The sequence below is a fragment of the Myotis myotis genome, unplaced genomic scaffold, assembly GCF_014108235.1.
Source record: "Myotis myotis isolate mMyoMyo1 unplaced genomic scaffold, mMyoMyo1.p scaffold_m19_p_8, whole genome shotgun sequence".
In the NCBI taxonomy this organism is placed as follows: Eukaryota; Metazoa; Chordata; class Mammalia; order Chiroptera; family Vespertilionidae; genus Myotis; species Myotis myotis.
In genome coordinates, this window is record NW_023416390.1 from 56,748,998 (window position 1) to 56,766,613 (window position 17,616).

Below are 17,616 nucleotides of genomic sequence, written 5' to 3' on the forward strand. Positions count from 1 at the left end.
CTGAATTCATTAGAAAAAAGAGATAAAGATTTTACCTCAGGCAGCCTGTTGTGTTGCGCAGAACAAGTGAAGTCTGAAATTTAATTTTATGATCATCATCAAACGAAGAGTTATTCCATCCGGAGTGTGGAACGATCACAGTGTTTGTTAAGGTCGAGAGAGCGTCTCGAATGATTGTCATCTTGACGGCATCACATGAGGATAAATTCCAAAGAACTCCTAAAAATGAGAGTTTAGACATCAAATCATCAATGAAAGATGCTGCCGTTTCAGTAATGAAAAAAACATCCGACCTCTCATTGATGTGAGCCCAGCCTGCTCCGAACCTAATCTATTGCATCCAGGCTGGGCTGGATCCCTGGTAAATGTCGAATGAACATATGTGAGCTTCTGGCACTATTACAAAGCTGGGATAGTCCTTCTCTCAAGTTTTAGAGCCTATGTGTCTATTAGGCAAGACAACTATGGCTTTTGCAAAGCAAATTAGTTGCTCTGTGAGGTGAGGGGCACTATCCAATGACATGGTCATAATATAACACGTCTATGATTGTTGTAAAACTGCCAGTCATTGCGTTATCCCTTTCGGTCAATGTTCTGTGAGACAAACCATTTTTAGAACTTGGAATAAGCTTCTTTTTCTCAAAGGACTGGCATGTCTCTCCTCCTCATGCCTTCTCCTCCTACTTTTGGTACTGGGATGCTCACACTTAATGCAGTAGCTTTAATGGGGGGGATGGGTCGGGGGGGGGGCGGCTACTTTTGCTTCCTATTTATTTAGATAAGGTTTGGATATTTCTATTTCCACTTTTAAGAGTTTTATTACCATGTGTTTTAGAAGTACAAGTTACTGCCACTCCATTTGGATATAGGTGGACCTCAATAAATTGAGTCACCCATACTGTAACTGATAACAAGACTGCTAGGACGAAAGACCTAAAATGTAGCTTATTAGAATGCTATTAAAATTGTAAGCACATTAGATCATCTCCCTATCTGTGTCAACTATGAGGTGGCTTAAGTGATTGTTGTAGCACACATATTTTCTAATAATTACTCTAAGAGCAAATTCAAGATTACACCTACTCTAATGTTATTTTCACATCAATGCATTTTCTTAAGTAAGAGGGAAGGAGGTGGAAGAGAAGTTGCAGTTCCTCTGCGGCTGAGGCCTCAGAACCCTGCACGCCGGATGCATCCTTGGCGAGCTGCTCCAGTCTGCACAGAGCTCTCAGGACCCTCAACGCTCAGCCGGTGGAGGGGAAGGAGTTGGCAAAATCTGCCCCTGTCCGTGGGGGCAGGTCAGGCTTGTGAAAGTGACTGAGCAAGAGTATGGGTCAGCGACAAGGACAGTGTGTGGTGACCCAGGAGCCAGCCTGGAAACAACACAGGACCCCTTATGAGGGAGGGTGGTCCAGAGAGCTGACAAAAGCTTTTATTCTTTTTGGAGGAAGGAGAGGTAAAAACAAAGGGCTAGAAAGAAGGTAGTGCAGCAATACTCTGACGATTCACCAAGAGAGGACCATCCCTTGCCCGAAAGCCTGTCCTGACCCTCCACAACATGTGGTCGGCTCCACCCCGGGAAAACATGTGGGTCCGGTGTTCTGCTCCACACTGGCCTGCTCCTCTCCTCTTTCACTTGGCATTGGCTTCTGTACCTGGGCTTCCCTTGCTCCCCGGGACCTTCACCTTGCTCTGCTCCTACCCTTTGCAGTTGGAGAGCCCACCAGAACCACAGCTTTCAGGACCTCTGCCTCAGTAGAGCCCATCTAGTCAGGCCTGGAGAGGGGCGTGGGTGGGGAGAGGGGGAAAGAGTTCAAAATGAGGAAAAGGAAAGACCTTGCTTGGTCTCTGAAACCTTGTTCTTCCCACCACGACAGATCATTGCTTGTGTAGCCAGAGGTGGCACACAGCAGGGAGGTCCTACAGGTGCTTATGGAGCAAGCTCAGATTCCATAGGTGGAGCTAGTTCTCTGATGATTGTGAGAAAATGGGCTGTACGTTTCTACATAAATGGTTCTATACTGTGCTACCTGGATTCTGGGCGTTTGCCGGACTCAGGGGTGGCCTGTGAGGAATGGGGTAGTACTGGGGGGTAGGGCTCATGATCCCCATACAGTTCACCCGGAGTGGCTCCATACTAATCTCTCCTCAAGATTGGATTTCTCTGGGTGTTTTTGTTTAAAAAAAAGGTCTCGTGTCCCAAAGATATTTGAAAAGCACTCTTAGTGGAAAGGATTAGAGGACTAATGACCATGGAAGGGGCCTGGGAGCTTAGGATGAGTCTCTGGAGGTCTGTCCGACCCCAGTAACAAGAGATGGGAAGCAAAACAGAAGAAGGAACGGGCCGAGGCATGAAGGGTGCCATGAATGGAGCGCTAACATTTCCTGCTAACAAGGCCAACCATACTCTTCCCAGGGTACTGATGGGGCCATGGGGCGTGAGCCAGCCATAGGCCAGCAAGTGGCCAGAGCCCAGGCTCTGATGGACAAGGGTCATTTCATAACTGTTCCTGCTGACAGTTTCATGGCATGTGATTCCTAATGCCATCGGAGCAAGTTACTTCTCTGTCAAAGCTTTCAAATTCCTCACTCCACAAAATTCATCATGTAGGGAGAGCTGCAGTTTCTAATACTTCACAAAATAAATGCATCTCAGCAAAGTTAACTGCAAGGCACAGCTTGTGGAAAGCAAAACCTATCATAATATAGGCTCCGGGTGTAAAATTAGATCTCTCTGCAGAAAATTAAACAGTGTGAGTCACAAACTTCAGGTGAAAACATGACTAAGGGGGTGGTTCTTTAGTACGTTGGAGCTTGGAATTGAGGCCGAGAACTTCTTTGATCATTGGCAGAAAAGCTTGTTTTTCATGGGTCCTGCCTCCACTCCTGGCTGCTTCTAAGACCTACTTCTGGTAAAAGGCTATTTCCCAGATTTGCAATTTTCCATGATTTTCTGTGTAGGTACAAGAATTTTGCATTGCTTTCTTTTTCTTAGTTGGCATTTAGAACAACTAGTGTAGATGTCATCCTACAGTTTACTATTATCCTTTACATCTTCATGGGCTTGAAGAGCATCAATGTCCATAAATCAATATAAACAAGAATAATGACCATTTCCTGTTTCTTTTTGTGTGTGTGTGTGTGTTTTTTTTACTTTGTCCCAGGAATTGTGTGCTTTACATACTAGTATAATACCTTAAAGAGTCAAGCTGCACAAAATTAACTTCCCATTTATTTTGTAGGCTTGAAATTTTAAAATATGGTTTTATTAATTTTTAGAGAGGAAGGGAAAGGGAGATAGAAACATTGATGAAAGAGAATCATGGATCGGCTGCCTCCTGCACACCCGCTACTGGGGATTGAGCCTGCAACATGGGAATGCGCCCTGACTGGAATTGAACCAGCAACCTCTTGGTGCATGGGCCAACGCTCAACTATTGAGCCACAGTGGATGGGCCAGGCTTAAAATTTTATATGATTTTTTAAAGGATGCTAAGCATTTGTATTTCTAAATTTAATTTTATTAGGCAAGCATACTGAAGCACAAAACTCTATCACCCTGTTTTTATGCCTTGTTATACGTATGCAGGGAATATAACAGTTACTCAAAATATTTGTTGATCGATCCAACTTAATATATTCTATTTGATTTTGGATTTCCCCTTTATTTCCTTGATTGTCAGACTTAGCTCTTAAATATTACCTCCCTTGCCTGCCTCTTCTCAAAACACAGCCTTCAGGAGTGTCTTTAAGGTCTTTGAGGAGAGGGTCAGAACAAAATTCTGGATCTTTAAGGTAATTTGCCAGCATAGTTTTGCTTGCCTTTCACAAGAAGACTCAAACAGATGGTTGTTGAAACTACTGTTCTAGCTATGGGTATAGAAGAATCCCACTGCTGCTCCATCTCTTCAACCCAACATGCCGAACTTCCCATTCCTCAAACTTCTAACAGAAAGGATCAGTGTTGTCCAATTATAAATTGTTAAATTGCTAAAAATATGTAACCCTTCAGTAGACAAGCTGATTATGCTACCTTTTGGTCAACTGAGTTGACTTACGGATCATAAAACCAGTGTAATAGGGTAAAAAGTCAAGCTTTCATTTCTGCAACTTCAAAAAAATATTCAAAATTATTCTTGACCAGAAAAAAGGGTGTTTTCTATTTTTTGCTGAGTCTGTGGCACCCAAGGGACCCACATAAAGGCAGCTTTGCCATCTGCACTGTTGAGTTATATGATTCTACTCTACCCCTCCTGCACCTCACTGAGCAACACAAAGAGCTAGGACATTTGGTGTGGATTTAATTGGCCATTTCAAATATCAAAGCAAATCTTAAGATATTGGCTTTTCTTTCTCACTTTCTGTTTCAAAAATACGGTTATGGAAAGCCAAAATAACCTGTTCTGATGAACCAATATTGAATGTAGAAGGTTCAATTAGACGTAAAAGCCTTACTTATGGCATGATTAATTTAGCTTTTCTACTCAAAAGTAAAAAGCACCATTCTTAAGGCCAGCTAATAACACCTTTGTACACTCCACTCCACTAAGGTAGTAATAAAACAGTGTTTTCTCTCCACTTAGTCTGTCTAGGGCTTCATTTAATGGGTCAGGAAGAATGTTGCCAGAGAAGTACGTAATGAATAGAAGATACACCACCTCCCAGAGCTAGAAAGGCTGATGAGCAAGTACAGAGCTGTGGAATGAGCACTTTCCATCATCATGATAAACCTTTAGCTCCAACATTCTAATGTAAAATTTGCTTTAAAAATATTTAGCAGCACGCTTCATGATCTCCTGGTTCCCAAAGAGAAAGTTAAAAATAAACTATAATTTAGTTTAGAAAGCTTGAGGTGTTTATTTAATTTAAAGCAATTAGCTATTTGTTGCGAGGACTAAGAATATATATATACAAACTAATTTAGAAAATACCAGGTTGTGGAATCTAATAAACATAATAAACTGACAAACAAAACAGGCCCAGAGGCATGGATGCAAGGAACAGGCTGACATATTTCAGAGGTGTGTGGGGATGGGGGTGGGAGGGGGCGGGCGGTGGGTGGAGGTGGGAGGGAGGAATAGGGAATGGGGGATGGGAAGAGATTAACCACACATAAAACCAATGGACACACACAATAGTGTGGTGAAGGGACAGGGGGACTAAGGGGGGGAAATTGGGGGATATCTGCAATAATGTCAACAATAAGAAAAATAAAAATAATTAAAAATAGGGAAAATCTTAGGGAATTTAAAGCATACTAGTATTATTTTAGAAAATGCTGCTTATTCTCTACCATAGGAAAAGGTACACACAACAAGTAGTCAACAGTCCTAATGAAACACTGTCAGGAGAGATGAAAGTTCATTTCCCCCACAAAGAATGAATCAAGTAATTAAAATACCATTTTACACAAATCCCATGCAGCAGAATTTTCAAAGAGCTCATGTTTAAAACTAGCTTTATAGCTTATTCTAACAGCCAACTGATAATTTTATAGTCAAATTAGAAAATGGTTTAACTGATTAATTAAAATAATGGCACTATCTTAAAAATTGTATTTCTTAAAGGACATTAAAAGCCAAACAAAGAATATTTGGAAAATGTGATTTCTCTGGTAGCACACATACATAACACCCTGAACAATTACTTTTTCTGATATGAAAGAAATAAAAAACTATCAATTTTACATGGTATTACATTTATCCCCCATTTCCTAATTATGGAAAAAAAATCACAAAAACCCCACAAGTGTTCTTGGACATCGCAAAAGGAAAAAGAAAATAAAAGTCTGAGTGCACTTCAAATATCACCACTGGACACGACCCTACAATTTCATTCACAAGCTACCCTCATTCTCAGTGTCTGTTCTTGGCATTCTTGTTTTGGTCCCGCTCTTTCCCACGATGTCCATGAGGCAAGCTAACGTCTCCAAGCCTTAGGGTGTGGGGGGTATCAGAGAACAGACCAATAGGTCTTGCGCCCACTGTTCCTGGCACAGAGTGAGCGTCATGACAAGTCACTGTCCTAACTATGCCCCACCCCCCCAGGGCCAGGGACACTTCTGTTAGATACACTGGTCCCCTCCTGTCAAGTGTGCATCTGTGGACTCCTTGGAACAGGCTGGTGCCGTGTGTACCCACCCTGCAAGCAGTCTTGATAAATGGGGGTGGAAATATCAGACTAATATTTAAAATGTAAATCAAGACTGCAGATTGCATCCGAGGGTCAGAGCGTGTGCATCTCGAAACTCAGTCTGTGGGTGACAAATCAGGACCATAAGCCACTGAACCCCCGATTCTGGCACCTGCCTACAAGACATTCCCTACAAGTCTCTGGCTGAAACACTGAGGATTTACCAAAAAACACTTCACCATTTCGTCTCTACTACACTGTCTACTACACAGTTCCTAAAACACTTTAGGTATGGCCACCTAAATCCCATCAAAACCATGTACCTCATGCCTTTTAGACGCAGTTACTTTTACCCCAGCCTAGCACAGGCCTGCATGTGCAGTAAGTTTAGTAGCTGTCAGCCACAGGTGGCTACTGAAATGTGGCTAGTCCAAAGGTGTGCTATAGACATAAAATACACACTGGATTAGGAAGGCCTGGTACCAAAAAAGATTATGCAACTCCCACTAATAATCTTTATACTGCTTATAAGGTAAAGTAATTTAGAACTATTGGGTTAAAGAGGCTATATTATTAAAAGAAATAACACCTGTTCTTCCCTTTTAATGTGGCTACTAAGAAGTTCAGAATTACTTCTCCTGTGTTATACTTCTAGTGGAAAGTGCTGGTAGAGGCGCTGTTCATTTTATGCCACTGGCTCTAAGGGACACATGCAGGCTGATCCTCGGAAGGCCTTTCCATGGTGACAACACAGGCAGCGGGGCAAAGCACCGAGCACAGGATGAGCAACAGCACAGCTCTCTTGTCGCTCGTGCAGACACGCACAGACAGTCCCCAAGCAGCGGGGACTGTTTCACACCGGGGAAGCTGGTACTGGGAGAGGTGGTTTGCTTGGGGCCAGGGCTGGAAGGAAACATGTGGGTCTGACCTGAGCTCACACTTATTCACTCCCCAACACCATGCTGCCTCTCCCTGCAGGTTTTCCTGAGTGCGGGAACCTGTCTGGCAAGACTGGAGACCACCACATCTGGGATGCAGTGTGAGGGGCAGGGAGAACCTTCCAGGTGGACCAGACCAGGGGGAGGAGAAAGAGTGGGTAGCCTCGAGGCTGGGGCTGGCCTCACAGGTGAGAATGGAAGAAGTTTGACTGGTAGGTGGGGAAGTGTGGAACAGGGACAGGTGTCATTCCAGGGATGGCAGCGAGGCTGATGGACCAGGACAACAGTTTAGGCCAGTGGTCGGCAAACTCATTAGTCAACAGAGCCAAATATCAACAGTACAACGATTGAAATTTCTTTTGAGAGCCAAATTTTTTAAACTTAAACTATATAGGTAGGTACATTGTTATTAACTTAATTAGGGTACTCCTAAGGCTTAGGAAGAGCCACACTCAAGGGGCCAAAAAGCCACATGTGGCTCGTGAGCCGCAGTTTGCCGACCACGGGTTTAGGGGGATGTGATAAGGCTCTGGAGGGGTGCTGTGGGAAGGCAAAGAGAAAGGGGGAGCACCTGTGATGAGACCTGGAGCCTGATGCAAGCTGAAGGTGGCGTCAAAGCTGAGCCAGCAGTTCGGCATGTGTGGGAATATGTGTTGTAGCAGAAATGAGGCAATCCAAGGGGGAGTGGGAAGGGAGCAGTGCAATAAAAAATGCCTGCCATTTGTGGCTTCAGGCAAACAAACCACTGGAGCTTTCCACCAGTACTGGGAAGCTGTGAACAAATAATGAAACTAAAATGGAACTGAAACAATGGGTAAGCAATTATTGTGAGACTGGGGAAGAGTATTGTGTTCAGTGATAGAAACACTTCACTCTGGATAAATTATGAGAAGAACCAGTCACGGTGGTGCAGCAACACTTCCAGGGTTCCCAATATGCTATCATCTCAGCAGAGGTTCCTGCAACGTGAGCAGCGACTCTCAGAGCAGTGAACGTGCAGGCCTGCTCCTGGCTTACAGGCCTGCGTGGCTCCTTCGTCCTCCCTGCTGCCAGGATGGGCCTGCCTGCTGCGTCCCCTGCTGCCTGGCATCGCTGGCCTCCTCGGTGGTGGGGAGTCTGGCCCGTGGGCCTTGCCTGACCACCTGGTTGCTGCAGTTAATGCACCCTCCATGTCGGGCAGGGAAAGCTTAACTTAGCCCTAGCTGGGGTCACAGCGGTCACTCCCTGGTTTCAGAAGAGGTGACGAGTTGAGTCCGTAGGTGATCTGAGGGAAGGAGGCTTCCCAGGAGCTGGCTGTGCGAACTGAAGACCTGTGTGAGCCACGAGTGCTGCGCTGTGGGGCCCGGCCCACTTACTCCATTTGAAGGGGCTTGCTCCTTCTGTTTAGATTTTTCCCATCTAACAGACACCAGTGATAGCTGTTTAGTCTTTAAAGAACATGAGGGCTAGCCTGTGTTCCTGCGATTTTTCAGGTACAGAGGTGGATCACAGCATCTTTGAAAAGATCTGGCCATTTCCAGAGATCTGTTTCCACGGAAAATAAACCAGCTTACAGTCCAAAAATGCTGACTGAGATTGCCTGGAAGGGGTGCACAGGACAGCAGGTCTGTTGGGGGAGTTTGTAAACACGAACAGGCCACAGCAGTGGAAATCCTCCCGAGAGCATCACTCTGATGCAGAGGTAGCGAGAGGGCAGCGGCCAGTCCACCCAATTGCCCTTCAGGTTACTTCAGCTTCTGACACAGAAGTAGGGCATCTACACTGTTCCATGCTGAGTTTTACCTCCCCCAGGAATGTGCTTATTCATCTGTAATTCCACTCACTCCTCAACCTCGTTGTTTGGTGTTCACAGAAGCTTAGACACAAGAGTGCCTCCAGTCCCATGTCTTGGGAAATTACAGACTAAACGCTGCAAAGAACCTGAAAAGAGGGGCCTGAATTAGGGTCTCTTCGGCATCTTCTGTTTAGATTTTTATGAGGTGCCCTTATCTTTTGTGCATTTACTGGCTTTCTGGTCTACCAAGGGAGCACGGCATTATGGGACTGTTCTTGTGCTGAGAAACCTACTCTGAACCGTGGCTGACCACCTGAGTTTGCAGGGGACCTCCAAGTCTCCCTGCTTAACGGCCACATTCTGTTCAGCATTCAGAAGCCCCCACACAGACAGAAAGTTGTGCTTCATGTCACATTCCTGTGTTTCCTAAGCAACCTGAAGCTTTATGATTACACCCGATCACTAGTGTGATGTGGCTGTGCTAGTGGCCAAGCTAAACAATACTTCTCTATATTCCTGGGTAAAATTCAAAGGGGATATGCGGTACATTTTTTTTCTTTTACCTTTCTGGTGGGAATTTAAAAGAACAAGGGAAATTGCCGAAACCGGTCTGGCTCAGTGGATAGAGCGTCGGCCTGTGGACTGAAAGGTCCCAGGTTCGATTCCGGTCAAGGGCATGTACCTGGGTTGCGGGCGCATCCCCAGTGGGAGATGTGCAGGAGGCAGCTGATCGATGTTTCTCTCATCATCGATGTTTCTAACTCTCTATCTCTCTCCCTTCCTCTCTGTAAAAAATCAATAAAATATATTAAAAAAATAAATAAATAAAAGAACAAGGGAAATGACACCTGACAATGGGCACCTCAGACTCTGGGCCTGCCCTGCACGTGTCGTTGGCCTGGGGATGGCCAGGGCGGGCAGCGACAGAGGCAGGGAAGGAAGAGCTCCGCCTGCACGCCAGGAGCCCGCCTGGACTCGATCTCTGGACCCCTTCTCCTCTCTTGTATGGGAGTGCAGGGCAGGACAGAGGACTTATTTAGGGTCTTTTCCAGCTCAAAGTACTGCGACTCTGAATTAGGAGTTATCCATTTATAATAAACCATTTTTTTGATACTATTACATTTTTTGTTTATCATTTTACTTATTACCAATTTTTATGGTTTGAAATGCTCAGTAAAGAGAGCACACATTTCTATTGCTCTTGTTTTATAAAGTGGGCCAAGTGGTAAAGATCCTACTGACTTGGGCTGGGAATTGCAAGGGGATACCGCTAAATTTGTGAAAACTACCCAGGCAGCTCCTAAAAGTCAAGTGGCCCAGAAAAGGCAGGATAGAAACCAACAGAACAACTCCTCTCTGAATCAGAGAATAAAACGACTATTTTAATGGCACATTAATTAGGCCAAGGGGTCATGTTCAGTAAATTGTTTCATCCTCTAATGGCAGGATGAAACAATGCATGTCCACTAAGCCCTGGCTCTTTACAGGATGCTCTGCTGCCTGCTGAACTTTAGCCTGCCCACCTGCCCTTCCTTAGTGCATGACTCATTTTCTTATTTATCTACTGCCTAATTAGAAATAGGAGCTAATGACCAAGAAGGAATATGCCTCATTTCATGTTCTGCATAGTATCTGGAATCCACTGCTGGCATCCGAAAAATTTAAAAGAAATGTGTAGAAACATTTTACTTAGCCATATGGATGACTAATCACTTGCTAAATTGGAAGTAATATGACTATAGCCACCACTTTAACCATCTTACGCCATAAGCATCTATAGACGCAAGCGGTGGACCTTTTAAATTAAAATTCAAAATATCGTGGCAGTTAACTGGTTAGAAAAGTCTATTATTATTCAAGAACAAAGGCTACTTTTTGTATTTGACACCAGTGTTAATGGTGGTAAGAGACATTGATAGTTTGGGGACATTAATTTCATTAAAAAGTAGGCCTCCAGATTTTGTGCAATATCTTCCATTTCTATAGTCTTTAAAAAAATGATGCTTTTAGGATGCTTAAAAACTAGAAACTCATATTTCCTAGCTTAGGCACACTATTTAATTATCTTGAACAAATGAGTTCAACAAGAACAAATGAGTTCCTTTGTTCCATCAAAAACAAATGAGTTATTTTCTAGCGACAAGATGTTCCTACTTTCCACCCACAGTCTGTGGCCCAGCATTCATCCATCTTATAACCCAACGAGGGAAACCATACTTCATCCAGCTTTCAAGTACCTGTGCTTTCTTTTTTTAGAGAAAGCAACCTCACCCTGGGCACCCACATATATTAACAATTACTACAAAAAAAAAAAATCGTTGATTAGGTTTCAACCTGGAAAATGTTCAACACAATGGAGAAAACGCAAATATCATGTTACATATTAGGGAACTATTTTAATTAACAGTGACAGCCCAACTGTCTTGCGAAAATACACTTGGCAAGAAACATTTTTCCTTTTATTTCCCTGCATAAAGATGTGGCCAAAAATGCAGGCCCTGGGCAGTCATTAAATTTAAAGCAAAGGCGAGGCATCTTTCAAAGAAAACAGCTAAATTTTTTTCATTTAAGTACAATAAAATGTCAAACTGAAACAAAGGGGACTAGGAAAAAAGGCTGTGTATTGATAATTAGGTAGAATTACTCGATATTAAGGATAATAGAACGCCTAGCTTCAAAGGGATAGTAATTTCTTCAAATAGTACAATACTGCGAACATATCAGTTCATTGTGCTTCATCTCTCCATGATCCCAAGTTGAATGCAATTTGCAGTGAAGAACTCTTAGGCACCCGACCAGTGTAGCTCAATGGATGAATGTCTATCTATGAACCAGGAGGTCACGGTGTGATTCCTAGTCAGGGCACATACCCAGGTTGTGGGCTCAATCCCCAATAGGGGGCGTGCAGGAGGCAGCCGATCAATGATTCTCTCTCATCACTGATGTTTCTATCTTTCTCTCCCTCTCCCTTCCTCTCTGAAATCAATAAAAATATATTTTTAAAAAACACCCCCAAAACAAATCTTAGGCTACACGTATAAAGTCCAAGCATCATGCAAGGCTGTCCAGGGCCACAGTAATTTGTAGAAGACACTGGCAGAACACTGAAATTTGGAAGGATATTGTTCTATTTACAAAGGGAATTTTATAGAGATGGGCAGCTGATATGGAACACTGTGTGACAGGGTCACATGCACCCTGCCACCCATTTTAAAACACACATATTTTAATGAGGATGGTTCAGATGGGGACACACTTTCCTGCTTAGGAGATAGATGGGAGGCTGGTTCCAAATGCTAGATGTCAGCCACCTGTAGATGGGGGAACAGGTCTTCTCCTGCAGGGCCATTGCTTGGCAAAACGAGCTCCTGAGGGCACATCTTCCTCGCCTTCTCAAGTCACAATGTCTCCTTGTTGCTTTTGAATAACCCTGCTGCTCAGCCTTAATTTCATGAAGTAATGAGCTCCCTGTCCCTGTGAGTTCATACACATGATGGGCAGTGACTCTGTGTGAAAGCTGTACATGGGATCCATGGCTAACTGGGCAAAATGAATTCTGAGGTTCCCCTCCAACCTTGTGGTTCTATAATTTAAAGACAGCTTATGAGTACTTGGCTTGAGGAAGAGTTAATGAAAGAGCTCAAAGATCTTCTGATGTCATATACACGCAGCTCTGCTAGATTTATATTATGACTCGGTCCTTTCATGTTAGCTAGATAATGTTTATAAAGACATTAAACTTGGCTGACATCTAGCCTTTGGAACCGGAACTCACTTCTGAAGTCCTCTGGGCCAGCTCCTTAACACGTGGCAATTGGGTGTTTACACACTGACCACACCTATTCTAAAGTAAAGACTACTTTTGAAGAGAGAATGTCATAAGTAATCAGTCCACATATGAGAATAAATTGTTAGGGGTAAAATTATATAGTCATAAAGAATTCTTAATTTCCCCTACCCTACAAGTATGGCAAAAACATGCTTCTTAAAGCCTAAAAGCTACTGTCAGCTGTTTCTAGAAAAGAAATATGAGGTGGGTGCTGGTGTTACACTGGAAGCAACATAATCTATTCAGGGAAATGGCTCTTTTGTAATTAGGAAACACTAACATCCTCCTTTCAAGGCCAGGGTCCATGTTTTCCAACAGCTCGTGTTCTCAGCAACGAGTACTGTAGCCACACAGAAATAGAAAAATATAAAGGAAAGGATCTAAATTAGTACTCACATCCAGAGTATAAATCAGGAAAATTAGTACATAAAAGCCCTTCGTAGTGAAGGCTGGCTCTACTTCAAATAAATCTGATTTATTCTCAAATGAAAAAGAATCACAAACCTTCATATACTTTTCTTCCTGTTTATCACTACATCTTACAAGCTCCTAGAACTCAGCTCAAAAAGTCCCTGCAACTGTTCCTCCCAGAGACAAACACCTCAGAAACGGAACTCCAGCAGAGACCTATTCCTCCTATGATAGAAAATGAGAAGAAAGCTGCACATTAAGAATGTAAGAACCAAGTCACGATTAATCTGCCTAGTTCAGCTGTGGGCAAACTTCGGCCCTCGGGCCAGATCTGGCCCGTTTGAAATGAATAAAACTATTGAAAAAAAAAGACCGTACCCTTTTATGTAATGATGTTTACTTTGAATTTATATTAGTTCACACAAACACTCCATCCATGCTTTTGTTCCGGCCCTCTGGTCCAGTTTAAGAACCCATTGTGGCCCTCGAGTCAAAAAGTTTGCCCACCCCTGGCCTAGTTAATCAAGAGAATACATCTGAGAGTGTGAGCTGGCATGGCCATGGCATACTCACCCCCATGTTGGGTGCCATATGTGCCGAGCCAGCTCAGCCAGGTTCAGAGAGCCTGAGAGGGGGCGGTGAAGGATTGAGAAGACAAGAGAAGAAAGCTGGGTCTGGGTGGGACGCTATCCTCTCTGATGGAGAGCTAGCAACAGCACCACAGCCTGAAAGCCATGTCTATATTTTATAGCCAGATTCCACGAGGCAAAGTAAGGGCGTGGTCAAGAGGTTTACAATGTTCTAATCTACTCAATTACATGCACCTGAACTCTATCAAGCCCACATCACTCAGCCATGTGGGACCACAGGTTCGGGCCATAGGTTCAAGATTACAACTATAGCCTTTGGCTATAATTGTGCTGGGAGGTCTTTGCCCTCCAAGCTGGGACTTGGCACGTCGCTTTGGCATGAGAGGACCATGCCCTCTCATTAGTCCGAGGCTTGAACCTGTACAAACACTGTAGCTGCTCTCCACAAGGGTGAGCTGTGGTCCCTGGATCACCGCTGACGCCTCGGGAGCCACGTGCATCAGTCGGCAGCCTTGTTGGCTGCACAGGTGTCTTACTGGGAGAAGATACTTGGACATTACACACAAAGTGTGAAGTGATGGGAACAAAACATCAAACAATGAGAGAAGGCACTCACTGACTGCAATACCACTGTCTCCTCCGTGCCTCCCAACAAGGAGCGCAGGGCAACGTTACCACAGTGATTGTGTGGACTTCCAGGATGAATACTCTTAATAATTGCTATGCTATTTGTCATGCTTGAAATATTTAATTTAAATATTTTTAACAACTTTTTTTCCCCAAAATTAATCCCATTCCCTGCTGGCTTTCACTATGAAATCAGAGCTGCAGGTTCTGTCAGCTACAATTCAGTAACATTTGGGAATGTAGCAAACCATCATGAATCTAATATTTCAAAGGAACTAACTTCCACATAAAATATTAGGTTCACCATACAGTACCCTGCACTCCAAATAAGATACGAAACTTTCGTACTCAGATTGTGCTGCCTGCCTTAGTATTGTTTGAATATTAACACATCTAAATTGCATATTGATTTATTAGTATTTACTCTCTATTTCTAAAATACTTTGAGACATCTCATCCTTTCACACCAAAAAATAAATTATTTACACCTGCATATATATGTATGTGTGTATATATACAAAATGAAAATAGAAGAAGCTAAATAGAATTAAACAACACCTAGGTATCTACCATCCAGCTTTGTTAAATATTAATTGTTTTGTTTCAAATTACTGCTTTTTTAAAGACACAGAGCTAGATTATAGCCCTCAATCCCAGTTTCTCCAATACCCCCATCCTGTAACCACTATCATGAATGTATTATCATTACAACGAAAACTTTTAACTTTATTGCATATGCATATATCAAAAATAATTTAGCCCTGGCTGGTTTGGCTCAGTGGATAGAGTGTCGGCCTGCGGACTGAAAGGTCCCAGGTTCGATTCTGGTCAAGGGCATGTACTTTGGTTGTGGGCACATCCCCAGTGGGGGGTGTGCAGGAGGTAGCTGATCGATGTTTCTCTCTCATCGATGTTTCTAACTCTCTAACCCTCTCCCTTCCTCTCTGTAAAAAACCAATAAAATATATTTAAAAAAAAATAATTTAAAGCCTCAACCTGAATATTTATAAAAATAGTATCATAATATTTCTGAAGATTTACCCATGTTGCTATAGATTGCTTTAATACACTTATTTTAACCTTGTATATGCTTTCATTGTGTGAGCATACTGCCATTTATTTAATCATTTGCCTACCAATGAACATTCAGTATTTCCCACTAATGCTCTATTATAAATAATGCTGCCGTTTATTTGCCCTCCGGCAGAATCTTTCTTTCGCTTTGACCTCAAGCACTCCTGCACCTACCTGGTGGTGTTGCAATGTCCAGTCTCTCAAGACATATGGCTCAGTTCCTCCTGGTCTCTCACTCTCCACACTAGTCCGTCATGACTTGACCATGAATAGTTCTCTAACTGTTTCCTCTTCTGCACCACCCACCTCTTCTATTATTGATAGAGCTCAAGCTGTTGTTGTCTTTAGACTCCTGACGTCCTCATAGGCCTCTCAGATGCTAGGCTCATCCCCTTCCAATCAACCCTCCACCTGTTGCCTGAGGAAGAATGCGGTTAAAAGTCAAAACTGGCCCTGTCCTGCCCTGCCCTGCCCTGCCTTCATCCCCACTGCATTCGGACACAGACCCCTCATTTAGGTTCCCCAAACAAGGCCTGCATCTCTCTCTGGCCTGGTCTCCCTTCAGCATCCTCTTCTGGCTGATTCCTCTGACTTTACATCCATCCCATGCTGGCTCTGAGCCTCTGCTTATGACTTGAAGTATCTCCTCTGTTTACTCAGCCAAAGCCTCCTCATCCTTTAGGACAACTTCAGTTTCACATCAAACAGGGAACTTCCCTACCCATTCATGCTCTGTGCTCCCAATGCCTCTTTTTTTTTAAAAAAAAAAAAAAAAATTTATTGAGAGGAAGGGAGAGGTAGAGAGAAACATCAATGATGAAAGAAAATCACTTATTGGCTGTCTCATGCATGCCCCCTACTGAGGATCGAGCCTGCAACCCAGGAATGGGCCCTCGACTGGAATCGATCTGGGACCCTTCAGTCCACAGGCCGATGTATCCACTGATCCAAACCAGTTAGGGCCCAATGCCTCTTTAATGAGTCCTTTAACTTGCCATTTTTCACTTCCATCCGCGGGACCTCATGTTCCTCCCGAGTCTTGAGGGCAGGAACTGAGTTCTATTCATCCCCAGGTCCTAGGAAAGCATCTGAGGTACTAACAGGCATTAGGACTTGGGCTGAGCTGAAGTGGAAGGCAGCTGATCCATTAAGTGTAGTATTTTATTTTCAAAATAAAGGAGAGACAGTCTTTTTAAATGGAGATTTACTATGGAATACATAATAAAAACGACATTCCGCCCTCTATGAACAAGACATCTGTTAGCTGACACGTCTGCATCTCTAAGCATAACTATCCCAGCATCACCAGAGAGCCTTCTGAATCATTGCGTTAAATTACACTCAGCCTATGTCACAGTTGTGAGCACTATTTCATCTCCTATCTACACCCTCCAACTCCTTCACAAGGCACCATACAAGGGCACAGTCCAGACCATTTCAGCATTTCCTCCAGGAAAGATCACATTCTTTACCCACCTGTAACAAGCTCCCTTACTTCTGCATCAACAGATTTTCTCAACAGTCTCAACAAGGCAGGTATCCCACCAACATTCTTCATTGCTATTTTATTTTCATCTGTCGACTTGCCAAAAACAAGATTTCGGAGGGCACCACAAGCATTCTTCTGAACTTCCAAAACTCTGTGGTCCAAAAGGTCAACCAGATGCTTGATTCCCCCTAACCTACACACCTAGAATGAGAAATATTAGGTACCAGGCCTAAATGACATGAGATTCAGCAGTGATCAAACAAAAGTCTTTTATAAAAAGATCACAGGAAATGGACAACTCCAGATAATTTCAAAAGGTTACTTTTCATTCTACATAACCCATCTTTTCTAAATGTTAAGGACACTATCCAAGATGCAGTTCATTTCCTGGGTACATGACTTAAAAAAGGGAAGGGAGACCAAGGTGGATTAATGGCAGGTGTAGGTAGCACAGTCCTACTCCAACCCTCTGAACACAACAGGGATGTGCTTCCACTCTCGAGTGCAAAGAACAAATACACAAGCACAACAAAGCTATATGCAGGGTTGGAAATCACACAGAAAAGGATCTGTGACTAAAGTCACTGGATTCTTAGAACTGTTCCTCTAAGTACTCTCTTTAAATTTTCTTCCATTTGTCAATTCATTCGTACATTATGTGAATATTTCTAGACTTTATTTACTGCATCCACCTTTAGGTCCGCAACTGGTATGTTGTTTTGCATATTAAATCGAGGATAAACACTTAAGTT

At 43.3% G+C, this 17,616-nt stretch overlaps 1 protein-coding gene across 12 annotated transcripts in view; it reads right to left on the minus strand.

Annotated features, from left to right (window-relative positions):
• The window catches only part of PKP4 (plakophilin 4), a 247,690-nt gene that overhangs the window by 24,927 nt on the left and 205,147 nt on the right, over window positions 1-17,616 (minus strand). For all 12 annotated transcript variants that reach the window (XM_036320377.1, XM_036320375.1, XM_036320386.1 and 9 more), the window contains 2 exons: window positions 16,852-17,065; window positions 36-219 (listed from right to left, as the gene is read on the minus strand). In XM_036320377.1, the coding sequence (XP_036176270.1) occupies window positions 36-219; window positions 16,852-17,065 (398 nt within the window). The remainder of the gene's footprint in view (window positions 1-35; window positions 220-16,851; window positions 17,066-17,616) is intronic.